The sequence below is a fragment of the Pteropus medius genome, unplaced genomic scaffold, assembly GCF_902729225.1.
Source record: "Pteropus medius unplaced genomic scaffold, Ma_sr-lr_union100, whole genome shotgun sequence".
NCBI lineage: Eukaryota > Metazoa > Chordata > Mammalia > Chiroptera > Pteropodidae > Pteropus > Pteropus medius.
The window spans coordinates 20,920,802-20,934,014 of record NW_024340849.1 but is presented as its reverse complement, the minus strand read 5'-3'; the positions used below and the strand labels follow the sequence as shown (position 1 = coordinate 20,934,014).

Below are 13,213 nucleotides of genomic sequence, written 5' to 3'. Positions count from 1 at the left end.
AAGCGTGGGCAGGGAGGTCTCTAGACCCTGTAGGATCTCATTTAGTTATTTTCTAAGAGTTTCTGGGCTTTGGTTTTACTTATCTGTAAAATGGGATGAAGACCCCTGCCCGGTCCATCTCACAAGACTCGTGTGAGGAGAACGAGATCCCAGGGGTAGCCCTTGGGCCCAGCCTGCTGACCCAGTCTGCTTTCTGCAGGGGGCTGGCCTCTTCACCGCAGGGTGCCAGGACTGCCGCAGGGTCAGGATGGGTTTGGGGGCCTTCAAGTGCCGAGCACTGCAGGCTTCGTGGAATGAAGGTGAAGATATTCCATTAAAGCAGCAAAAGACTTGAAAATCTTTTCATTCCCAGACAGCTTCTTCTTGTTGCTGCCCTAAAGCACATTCCCAGCCTTCCGACCTGGGGCTCTGCCTTTAACCACTCAGCACCTCAGTCTCCATACTTGTAAAATGAGAGGCTCAGGCAAGTCCCATGGGAAGTTCTGTCAGCTCTGAGGTTCTTTGTGAAGCACTACCTTCTAAGAATGAAAGCTAACATTTATTGAGCACTTATTGTGTACTAGGTACTGTTCCAAGCACTTTACACGAGGTATCTCATTTAAGCCTCTCAACAACCCCCCACAAAAGGGTATTATCCCTATTTTGCAAACTGGCAAACTGAGCATGGAGAGGTTAAGAAACAGTTCAGGGTCCTGCAGGGAGTAAGATGAGTTGCTATGCTGGACACCTGGCCCCTCCGACTCGTACCTGGGTCAGGGTGAGGTGAGTGAGGCAGCACCATGCAAGAACGGGCAAATCCTGTCGTTATTTAAAATTTCAATATTTTGTTCATTATGGATTTTTTGCATCGATTTTAATTTTTAAAATTGCATTAAAATATTTTTTATCTTGAATACTGAGTTTTTTGCTGCCCCCTTAAATTTTGAGCCCTCACTTGTCCCATCCTGGTCAGACAGTGCAGAGTCGAGGGGAAGGGAATGGACTCTGCCCGCCAACTCCCTGGGTTTGAAATCGTGGTTCTGCCACGCGGTTGCATAACTTGGGCCATTTACTTAATCCATGTGTGTCTCACTTACCCTATCAGTAAAATGGGTATAGTAATTGCACTCGTATCATAGATCAGATGAGATAATTTGTTAGTAATGTGGAGACAGAGCAGTGCCTGCCGTGAAATAAATGCCCCATCAGGCTAGGTGTTACTGTATGGATTTTGTTATTCTTTCTGGGGCTGGTACAGCACAAGCTCCGTTCTTGAGGAGGAGCATGGGACCCAGGAGCGGGAAAGATGGTACTACTTCCCACAGAATCTCAGGGCGCTCAGATTGGTGGTTGTGAGAGGAAGAGTCGAAAGCTGGGCTCATGGACCCTTGAATCTTATCCTATTTGCCATTTTCTCAACAGGTCGTCCACGAAATCCGAAACTACCCTTACCCTCAGCTTCACTTCCTTGCTCTCCAAGGACTGAACCCCAGCAGACATACCTCTGCAGTGAGGGAGAGCTACGAGGTATGCACCCCTCCTCCCCCCAATCCTGGAATCTTCCTGCCAGCCTGACTCCTGCAGGGATGGTGAAGAAGCCATTATTATCTATCATTATCATTCATTGTGTCCCTTCTCCCTCCCCGCTGCTGGTGGGCAGAGCATGGGTGGAGCTGGGAGCCTCAGGGTTGAGAGGAAGAGAGAGAGAAAGAAGATTGAGTAGAGATTTTGAGGTCTTTTGGCATCTGACAGGTTCTTCCTCATGGCTATTTGAAGTCTTCCTGCTAACATCTTTCAGTGCCGCGCCTCCTCATCTCGTGTGTATGTGTGCCTTTGCATGCTCTGAGTGTACATGTCCATTTTTCTCTTTGCAGGAGCTGCTGCAGCTCGAGGACAGACTGGGAAACGTGACTCGGGGAGCTGTACAGAATACTATCGAGAGGTTCACCTTCCCCCACAAGTACAAGAAGGTGAGTCGGCCGGCAGGCCAACCTGAGTAGTCAGGGTGGGGAGTGTGGGTTGTCTAGTTGACCTTGGCCTGATTGTCCACAGGGGGTCACAGTCCAAAATCTAGCAGCTTTGGCTCCTGACAGGTACTCTGAAGCTGTGAGGCTTTCCCAGGATTTTCTCCCTTGCCTCTGCCAGGTATGCCTAGGAGGGAAGATGGGCCTCCCATCAGTAAAGGAGAAGGCTGAGTATGTGTGTACACATGGACTTGTGAGTGGGTATATTAGGGAGGTGTACAGGGAAACGAATGTTTGTATATGAGTGTGATGGGCAAAGGGAGCACCTGCACTGAAGACTAAGACTTGCCTTAGGAAAGAATTCCAAGTCCAGTCTCACATGCGGACAAATGGGCAGCTAAGGCTTTAGAGCAGGGTTTCCACTGAGCATCGGGATCACCTGCGGAGCTTTTAAACCACAGATTCATAGGCTCTGCCTATAGAGATGTACTCTCCACGAATCTGAGGTAGGATGAGAAGCCAGGAATCTGAGTTCAAATTTTAAAAATAATAAATTTAGTAGAATGGAAGCAACCAAGATGTCCCTCAATAAGTGTACGGATAAACAAACGGTGGTACATCTATACAATGAAAGATTATTCCATGATCAAAAGAAAGGAGCTACTAAGCCATTAAAAGACATGAAAGAACCTGAAATGCATATTACTAAGTGGAAGAAGCCAGCCTGAAAAGGCTGCATACCGTATGAATCCAAATATATAGCATTCTGGAAAAGGTAAAACCAGAAACAGTAAAAAGATCCATTGTTGCTGGGGGCTTTGAGGGAGGGAGGCAAGAATGAATAGGTGAATTACAGAGGATTTTTAGGGGAGTAAAGCTATTTTGTAATGGTGGACACATGACAATGCACATTTGTCAAAACCCATAGGACTGTTGTTCAATGCAAGGAGCAAACCCTAGTGTGAACTAAGAGACTTCGGTGGATGATGGTGCATCACTACTGGTTCATCGGTTGTAACCAGTATGCCACATTAAAGCAAGATGTTAACGATAGGGCAAACTCTGTGTCTAGAGGGAGAAGGAAAAAGGAATGCACTGTATTTTCTGCTCAGTTTTTATGTTAACTAAAACTATTCTAAAAAAATAAAGTCTGCTGTGAAAGCAAATAAATAAATAAATTTTAAAAACTTAAGAATCAAAAGCTTGATAAGCACTGAGAAACTTAGAGTCCATCTTCACCTCCTCGCAGGGCCCTAGGACACGGCCTTTGTGAGCATTGGGTTAAGGGTCCGTTTGGGATTTCAGTTTTACTGCTATCTGAATCAGTTTGGGCAGTTATAGCAGAATACCATCGACTGGGCGGCTTAAACAACAGACATTTAAGTCCAAGATCAAGGCACCAGCAGATTCAGTTCTTGGTGAGTGCTCTCTTCCTGGCTTGCAGAGAGCCAGCTTCTTGCTTGGTCCTCACGTGGTGAAAAGTGGAAGCTCTGGTCTCTTTTTTTCTTCTTAAAAGGGAACTCATCCCATCATGGGGCTTCACTTTGGTGATATGATCGAAAACCTAATCACCTTCCCCAGAGCTCCATCTCCTAATACCATGACATTGGGGTTACGGCCTCAACGTTTGAATTTCTGGGGACACAGATATTCAGTTTATAATCACCGCGACTAATAACTGTGTAACTCTGGACAACTTTCTTGGCTTTTTCTGGCCACTTCCCTGCCCTTTTGAATGTAAAATGAGAGTGATATATTAGTAGCTACCATATGGGGTATTCTGGTGATTCAGTGGGACAATGGATACACACAGCTCAGCAAGGTGTCTGGTAAGTGGCGAGTGCTCAGCAATACTGAGCTGCTCTCCCCTTGATGTGAGTCTCACTTGTTCGAGGCTTGTCCAGGTGCTCATGGAGGTCAACGTCAAAGACCATGAATCTTGTTCTATGCACCTTCTCATAGAGGCACTGGATTTATCCATAAGTGATTTCAACTAACATTTGAGTATCTACTATGTGTCAGATATGGATAGTGTGCTAATCGAGGAAATGATAGTATTTCAGTAACTAAAAGTGTCATCTGCAAAGGGCAAATGATCACTCTCTAGAGAGAGCTTCAAGTTATTGGAGAAGAACATGGGAGAGAATGAGGTTTGCTCAGGAGCCTGGGAGCAACTTCCGCTTTCCTGACTGGGTGTCCTCACTCCCGCCAGGGCCATACGCTCCACCCGCCATCATCACAACAGGCTGTGAGGACATAAGGAAAAGAATAAGCACAAAGGATGAAAAGGAAAAATGGACTGAATTAGTGAGATAAAGAGTTGAGTTAAAAACTTATGAGAACAAAAGGAGAATTAGGGGAATACAAATATAAAAAAGGAAGGGGAAGAATTAAAAGTGAGAAATGACAAAGTTTAAGACCCAAATAAAATGTGAAAAAGAAAGCTTTAAAAATTTAAGTTGAGAGTAAAATAATATAAAGAGGATATTTGAAAATAGTCATGATAGAAGAATAAAAAGTACAGATAAATATATAATCAAATAGAAAAATATAAAAAGGACAAGAATTAAGAAAAGATATGAAAACGACATCAAATAAAATTAATAACATCAAAGTGAAAAAAAGAATGTTAACGAAATTGAGAAGGTAAGAGCAAAAGGGATAAAAAATATTAAATAAATGCTGGAAAAGGTTAAAGTTAAAGTAACGGTTACGTAAATAATGACAAGACAAAATCTAGAAGACTTAAAAGATTACAAATACAGAAGAGGCGAGATTGGAAAAGGGAATGGTTTAAAGAATGTAGATATAGCAAAATAAGGTAAGACTATTAGGTTAAAATTATTAACTATGAAAGGAAATCATGAATAATTGGGAAAAACAATAGAAAATAGGCAAGTAGTTGATTCTCTATAGTATGTTTTATCAAACATCCTTTTCTCACAGGGCCAGTGAAAGGCCACTCCTCCAGCAAACACAGCTGGGTTCTTAGGCAGGCAGATCGTCATGACTCCATTCACACTGAAAAGCCATGAAAATTATGTGGAACTAGGACTATAATTCTGATTTTCTGAATTCTGGATAAGGGGAAACTTATTGCAGTGGCCTGGGATGGTTTACAGTGGGGTGTAGGGCACGGGGAGGCTGAGAACAGCAGGCGTGGATATTCTTGTATGTTCCAGTGAGGTTACATCATTGTCCAGATGAATCAGACTAAGAAATCCAGAGCTTAGGGACCAGCGTGGGCAGACCTGGTGTCTAGGCCTGGCCCCAAGGTCATAGTCATTCTCTGGGTCATTGTCATCTCTGACTCACCAGATTTTTCTCTAGGTAAAACAACCTTTAAGTCTGCTTATCCCTGTAGAGGGGACAGAAGGGTAATTTTCTTCCCGTGGGTAATTGGCAAGCTATTTCACTGCACAGCATGGAGATGGGAGCAAAAAAGGTGGGCTGATTTCATTCACTGATTACATTCCTTCCTCCCCATAATATCTGTTAAGCACCAATGATGTACCTGTAGTTGGCCAAGTGTGGGGTGATACCTAAAGAAGAGGGAGCCGTGGTCCATGCCATCTAAGAACTTGAAACTTTCTACATAGTGGTTGACTATTTTCTAATAATTATCATAGAATTTAAAACAGGACAGTTAACGTCAGTAAGTATAAACAGAGTGTCTACATGATGGCTAATCTCATGTCTTAAAGGCACTTTCTAGATAGGAAGAGAAATCTAACAATATAAAATAACAGCGTGGTACAAATTACAGTTGTTAACGCCAGGTTGAGGTATTTTGCCTTCATCGAGTAATGAATAAACAAAGGAATAGACAATAAATGAATAGTCCAGTTGGCCTTTTCCTTACTTTGCTTTAACCCTCTGTATTCTACAACAAGGAGGAGGGGTTGGAGAGAAGGCAGGGAGAAGGGTTTGGGAAGAGCACAGAAGCCCGGGTGTTACTTAGGAACTCAAAAAGAGACCGAATCACTGGGGGCAAGAGGTAAAGGAAGAGGCTGCTGAGAGATGTGGGACGCTGTGGATGAAAGAGAACGGCCACCAGGTGAGTCTGCTCCAGCTCACGAATTCTCTGCTTCTCGTAGCGAAGACCCCATGATGGCAAGGGCAAGAAAGAAGACGGGGAGGAGTCAGACACAGACGAGAAATGCACCATCTGTCTGTCTATGCTAGAAGATGGAGAAGATGTGAGGTAGGAGGCCGACCTCTTGGATTCCCTCTCCCTTTGCTCTCAGATATTGGTGACCAATCATGCGTTTTGTGTCTGGGGTGGGGTTTGCTTGTACATGTGTGAGTGTGTGTGCGCCCCTGCGAGTGTGTGCATGCGTGCGATAGTGTGTTTCGTAGTTGTTCTAGAAAGGTGGGATGTAGAACATTCTAGATGTGTGGTGCCTGTGGGTGTGGACTCGTGGATACTAAGTGTAAGAGAACACCTGATATTTGGCCTGGATGGGTCTAAGACAAAGTCATGGCATTGTTTCGGGCTGAACTGAAAGGGCTTCGTAGAGGAGGAAGGCTTGGGGGCTCTCCTTCTTGCCACGACTTCCCACCCCAGCTACAGCCTCACTCCGTGACAGGGCTCCCAAGACCCTCTTTGGTCACTCCGCTAGTGATCCCAGGTGTGAGTCTCCTGGTCCCTTGAGTAGCCGCTATCCCTCAGCTCCTGGCCCAGCCCCGGGCCCCTTTTCCTCGACCATCGCTCTGACACCCCGCTCTCTTCCAGGCGCCTACCATGTATGCATCTCTTTCACCAACTCTGCGTAGACCAGTGGCTCGCCATGAGCAAGAAATGCCCCATCTGCCGGGTGGACATTGAGACACAACTGGGAGCCGACAGCTGAGGGAGGAATTAGCCAGTGGACACCCCATTTTCCTTCACCAGGTCCCCCCACGGCCATAGCCCTTGCAGCCAAACTTTGCCTTCTGAGCCATTTGATGTAGAGGAAAAGCCTGCAAGCACATTTTGTGGAAAGAGGAGTTGGTGGTATCAGTGTCTAAGGGAAAGGAGGGGTCGGGGGAGGATCCACACATCCAGAATGGTGACTGTCCCCATCCACCTCCCCTCGCTGCGTGGAAGGGAGGGAGCTGGCCGTGCCCGGAGCAGGGGTGGGAAGGTGGGGCCCACGCTGCCTGCCGAGAATCTAGATGTGATCCTGAAGGTCCTAGCTGGTAGACTGGCCCCTCAATCCTGTCCTTTGAAGGATTGTACATATACCTCTCGACCACGTAGAAACCATGTAGGGGTCTCTAGCTATTTCTGTGGATGGCAGCCGGAGCATGTTAGCTTAAGAAAAATGTTGTGTGTGGTGCTCTAGTCATCTTGTGGTGGACATGTCGCTATTACCTAATTCGCACCAAATATTTCTCATTGAGTTTCTTGTTTTGGTGCCTGACTGAACCAACCAACGACAGCCCAAATCTTCCCGTCTTTATGAGAGAAAAAGAAAAAGGAATCAAAGGTGAAAAAAAAAAAAGCCAAATCTGTTTATGATGAAAAAGGATGATTTTTTTCTTTTTTTTTTTTTTTTCACCCAGGCTGGGAGGCCGGGAGGGGGGGGGTTCTTGTTTGTTTTTGATTTTGTTTTTTCCTTTGCTTTTGTTTTTCTCATGTTTACAGTGCACGGAGCATGGAAGGGGGCATCCGGGAAAGGGGAGGACTGAAAAAGGAGCAGGCAAGGGTCTCTGATGGGCCTCTGAGGGGCTTGGCCAGGGTTGGGCAGGTAGAGTTTGAGTAGGAAAGAGGGGAATTCTGTCTTGAAGGAGGGCTCCCCAGTTCCAGAGCCCATCTACTTAGCTCCAGCCACCCCCTCAGCTCCACACTGAACCGGGGAGGGGCCAGCCTCCAACTGGAGTTGGCCCCTGGTTCCTCAGAGTGAGGATGCCCCTGCTCGCACCAACTGCTTCCTTTCGGTTGTGCTCACGCCCTGTCACAAAAGGGCAATGTGGCCACTGCCTCCCTATGCAAAAACCGAACCAGAAGATGAAGATAAGATAGAATAGGTGACGGACACTTGGTCTTGGCCAAAGTGCTCTCAGCTAGCACACAAGGGCTGAGGTCAAACACCGTGGACCTTGAGGAAGACCATGAGCTTCTTTTGGGATGTCTCACATCCTGATGGAGTCCATGTTGGCTGGGTTTGGGAGGTGCTGTGTCCCTAGCCTCTGACTCTTTGATAACCTTGGGCAAGTCCCTTTCTTTCTCTGTGCCTCAGTTTTATTCTCCTTAGAGTGGAGAGAAACAACAGTGCTTTCCCATTTCCACTTCCTCTACCTCACCTAGCTGTTGTGAGGATGAATACAATCTGCCCAACACACGCAAGCTCTCTCTTGGAAACCTCCTCGGGGTTTAGGGAATGGTGGTGGTGGGAGAGACAGACCTGGAAATTCCAGGTGACATCACACGATGTGTCTTTCTGCACCATCCCACAATTTTTCTGAACCTCAAAGGGAGTAGAGAGATGGGAGGACGGAGGAATGGAGATGGGACAATCCTCCAAATTGCACCAAATCCACCAATCCCAACCCAAATTACTTTATCTGTAGGTGAAAAACACCAGCTCAGCTGGAATTCTGCTCTCTTCCTATGCCCTTCCCCTTCTCCTCTCCCTCATTTGCACTGCCCTCAATGCCTCTCTCTGCCCCAGTGTCAATGCCCTTATATCACTAAGAGAAGGCTATGGGGCACAAGATACTTAGCACATATATAAAGAAAGTCTGAGTCTGCATTGCTGCTACAAAGGATAAAACCAGGACCAACGGGTAAAAATGACTGGGAGGCAGATTTTGGCTTGAGGTAGAACCTTCTAGCACAACTGGAGCTGTCAGGTGGAGAGATGGCTGCTTGTCCACCTACCGCAGAAAATGGGAAAAATGGGAGAGGTGGCATCTCATGGGAGGGTTACTCAAGGATCTTACTCAGACTAAGGCGATCTTCTCTGAGTTCCTGCCAGTGCAGGTGCCGGGAGACACAACAGCACAGAGGGCAGTATCTCTGCCTGGAGGAGGTGACAGTCTAGCTGAGGAGTTAAGTAAGACGCAAACCGTAATGCAAGAACGGTGACTAGTCTGATTCAGGTTGATGGCACCGAGCATGGCAGCCTCCCATTTAGAGATTTCAGTATGTAAACGGTGTCTTTAGGACTGACTAATGGCTGGAGACCCCACCAGTGTGGAAAGTCAGGATTTCGGGGAAGCTAGTTACTAGTTGCCCTGGGAAGTTGGGCATCCTCCCCACCCTGCTTTGACCTAGAGATAGACAGGGTGGTCTAGGGAAGGTCACGTCCCTCTCAGTCACTTGTTCTCTCTGAGGCCAGTGTGAGAGGCTAGCAGACGGAAAGAGTCCGTGGGGGGAGCCAGATGGAATGAGACCTGGTATCCTGGGTTCCAGACTTGGCTCTTCACTGACAGAGTGGATAGCGCTGGAAACCTGCCTTCTTCTCTCTGGGCCTCAGTTTCCTCAGCCGTAACACAAAGAGTTTGGATTGGATGCTTGCTAAATTTCCTTCCAACACCCACATTCTCTGGTCCTCCCTAACATCGACACATCATTCAGATCATTAGAACTGTGTGCCGACTGAGCTGTTGAAATGGCTTTCTGTGGGCATCAACATTTGTTTCAGAGGATGAGAGTGGGTGGGATGTGGTTCCCTCCTCCTCCCAATTATCTCCAGGCTCCCTGAGTGCCCCAGGCTAATTTTAGGCACTGGCCGGGGTGGGTGGGGATCACCTGGGGGGACAGGTCAGCTGCTGGCTTTGAGGGTAGACCCTAAAGGCCCCCTCCATTCCCCATCTCTCTGGGGCCCTCTTACCCGACAGGTGGGCACAACAGGTGACATGAACCCAGGCACCTCCCAGACCCCTTAACTGGACAGCCATCGGGGTAAGAAGAGAGGACAGGGTTCTGTGCTTTTGCTCCCTCGAGGCCCCCCACCCCTATGTCTGGGAGCCAGGCAAGAGTGGAGAAGAGGCAGGCTCAGGCCTCAGCATCTCACACCCACCACCTCCAGGAGGGGAGACCCCCTGTCGTCCTTCTGCTCAACTCAAGGGACTGAGACCCTTTCCTGGCTGAGACGCATGAGTGCCTTCTGGGGCCAGAGCTGCCCCAGGATCAAGTTGGGCCTCCTAGCCACAGGGCGTCCCGGCTGCCGCGGGTCCACCGCGGATGCCAATCGCCGAAACCAACGCCACAAGCCCAGCCTGCGCGAGCAGGGGGCGGGGGCGCAGGGCTCCTCCATGTGCCGGGACCCTCCTTGGGCCCTGTTGCCCTTGCTTAACCACCTGTGGCAGGACTCAAGCTCCTCTTCTGCAAATGTTCTCAGCCTCCGTGCAAGTATTCTTAACTCTTTATGCCTAATGAACAAGCACAGTTTTTTCAATGGTGAATAAAAAGCACCAGATTTTTTTTTTCCTGAAGAAATCCCCCGAGGCCCCCGCCTGCTGGCGGGACACACCCTCCCCGAGTGGGGCTGTAGCAACGTCCGTCAGGTCCCCTCCTCGTGTTTCATCTCCCGCGCGCGTAGAGCAAATGCTAGAGCGATTTCAGCTGATAGAAAAACAAAAATGAAAAAACAAAAAACACAAAAAAAAACAAAAAACATGGCACGTTGCTAGTTTACAGGGTTTTGTGAGTTTAAATGCCTTATATTTAACAATCATAATTTATGACTAACTTGTAGATATCGTGAGTTCTTATTTAATTATTTTTATAGTTGTTTTGCATTTTTAATTATAATTTATTTATTTAGAAAGGATACTAATTTTTTTTATTACTCCTATTACCTCATTTTGGCGTTGTTTCTGGGAGTGGAATGCTTTGCATGCATTGGTACGATGACAACCAACTACGAATACAAAAAAAAAAAAAACTTTAATAAAATTCCGCGAACTTTATTTCGTCCAAACTATCAGGGTGTGTGATTGCAAGCTGTCCTACTGTGGTGCTGGCCTCTTTGGATACATTCCATACGAAATGCAAACCTTTGATTCTGTATGCTGTGATCTAGTGAAAAACTCCAATATAGTGACTGTATTTAGCACATATATAAATATAATTTGCACTCGTCAGCAGACTGGGGTAATCCTTTCACTTGCTACCCTCGATTCCCCCAACCCCACATCATTAACCTGTTTTTCCTTCTTTCCTGGCCCTTCCCACAACCTCAGCCTACCCTGCTTCTATCCTCCGAGGAAGAGCCTCTAGTCACTAGAGGTCGCTCTCTCCACCTGGGCTCCAAATCCTTGGTTCCTGAATGTTCCCTGTGAACATGACCAGCAAGCGCATCTGAAAGCCAAAAAGCCTGATTTATTAGAATGAAACCTGGACTGGGGGTCAGGAGGCTCGAGTTTTCAGACCAGCTCTACTGCAGACTTCCCTGTGACCTTGAGCAAGTCACTTGGCTTCCTGGTGTCTCATTTTTCTAGTCTGGGGTGGAGGAGGTGAACTGGAGGGTCTCTAGGGTCCCTCGGACTCGGAGAGACTATGGCACAGATCTGGTGGGAGACCACTGTGCTGTGCTATCTCACCCTCTCAGGAGAGAAGGAAGGAGAGGAGAAAGGATAGAGGGAAGGAGAGGAAAGAAAAGAGAAAAGGAAGAGATTGAACTGAGAATGTATCTATCAGATTGGCTCAAAGGAGACATCTGGAGGGTTTTTGTCCTTTTCTTCACAGCATCATGCGGGTGACAGGGAGGCGGGACGGGTGGACGCATCCCTGGACACGGGACATGCACTTTCACAAAATTTGTCAGTCACTTGGAGAGTGAGCTGAAATCCACGACGTGTTAGATATGGGGATGCTGTAGGCAGGATATAAGCCCCCAGCCATGGTGTTTGGGATTGGTACCCCATCCTATCACCTCCTGGAGACTTTGTTGTTGAGGCATCACCCTTGATGACAGATTGGGACACAGATTTTAGACTCATGGTCTCTCCTTCTCAGCATCTCCTTCTTTACTCTCTCTGCCATTGCTCCATGGGGGCTGTGGGCAGAAAGAAGGAGCTACTGTGGAAGACAGGCTTGGGGGACTCCAGTCTCACGGCCCCCAAGGAGGAGCGCTAGGGGAGGGTTTGGGGAAGCAGTGGCTTCAAAGGCTGGCACAGACAAACAAGATGCCTTTGAGCCAAAAGGAGAGAGAGGAGGTCCTTGCCCCCTGCAGAAGACTGAGTGGGCTGGGACCCTGGCTGAAGTGGGAGGGTCACTCCTGTGTTCTCTGCATGTCTGCCTCCTCCCTCATCTCCTCCTTCCCTTCTTTTCCAGCCCGCCCTTCCTTCTTGCCTCTTGACATCACTGCCTTTGCCTGGTGGAGAAGTCCAGCCTCCACATGAGGCCCCCTGGGATGGTGCTGATGGGGGAGGAAGCGGAGGCCCAATTCGCCACACTGCCTGGCCAAGCTTGTAGGAGTGGCTGGGCCGTGCATGGTCCCTACCCCAACTTTGCTCTGGCCGGACTATGGGTCCCACTCCTTGGGCTTCCTGCCTGCTGCCTGCCCAGCTTCCCTTTCTGCCTCCGCCCTGGAGCCTTGTTCTCCTGCTTTCCTTGGAGATGGCTTGTGAAGTCGCCCACTGGGGCACATGACCACCACATTGCCGGGCCTGGCAGATACTGCCCCCTTGGCAAGGCTCCTGGACGAACATGCCTTATGCTGCTCTGCAGGGTCAGAGTGGGAAGGGGCCCTTTGCCCTGGCTGGCCTACATCCCTCCCCCTCCCACCCTAGCCCTTGCCTCCCCTAGCCCCACCCCTGGCCTTGGCTGTGGCTCATTTCTCAGCTATGGAGCCAGCCAGCACCGGGCCCTCCAGGGGGTAATTTGGTTGCCCCTGGTAAGTGAAAGGATTATCCTCAGTGTTGATTGTCCTTTTTTGTAATCCTCCTGCTGTTCTGTTCTGTTGTGCTGTGCAACATTTTGCTACATAGACTATTTTATAGCAGAAAGCTAGAAGATATTTATTATGAATATTAAAGCAATAGTGCATCAATAAAAAGGCGGAGACATTAGGAATTGTGTAAATGCTTAGATTCACTTTTGGTGGATTTTTTGTACTTTATTTATAACTAATAAAAATGAACTGCATTGCTAACTACAGCTCACTCGTGCAGGGTGCTTATTTCTAAGCCGACCCAGGGCGCGTCCGGACAAAGCTTCTCACAGACCTGTCTTGGTCCAAGATCCGAGGCAATAGTAGGTATCTCTTCCTCACCCATTTTCCTCATCCCCCCCTCCCTGTCTTTCACCTGTTTCCCTGCTCTCTTCTCTCCCTCCC

General features: G+C 47.9%; 1 protein-coding gene across 1 annotated transcript in view; it reads left to right on the top strand.

The window, feature by feature from the left end:
* Positions 1 to 13,035, top strand: part of ARK2C (arkadia (RNF111) C-terminal like ring finger ubiquitin ligase 2C) — a 100,873-nt gene extending 87,838 nt beyond the window's left edge. Inside the window, exons 5-8 of the mRNA XM_039842442.1 lie at positions 1,402 to 1,506; positions 1,854 to 1,949; positions 6,041 to 6,147; positions 6,679 to 13,035. Of these exons, the coding sequence (XP_039698376.1) occupies positions 1,402 to 1,506; positions 1,854 to 1,949; positions 6,041 to 6,147; positions 6,679 to 6,796 (426 nt within the window). The 3' untranslated portion in view covers positions 6,797 to 13,035. The remainder of the gene's footprint in view (positions 1 to 1,401; positions 1,507 to 1,853; positions 1,950 to 6,040; positions 6,148 to 6,678) is intronic.
* Positions 13,036 to 13,213: the final 178 nt, after the last annotated feature.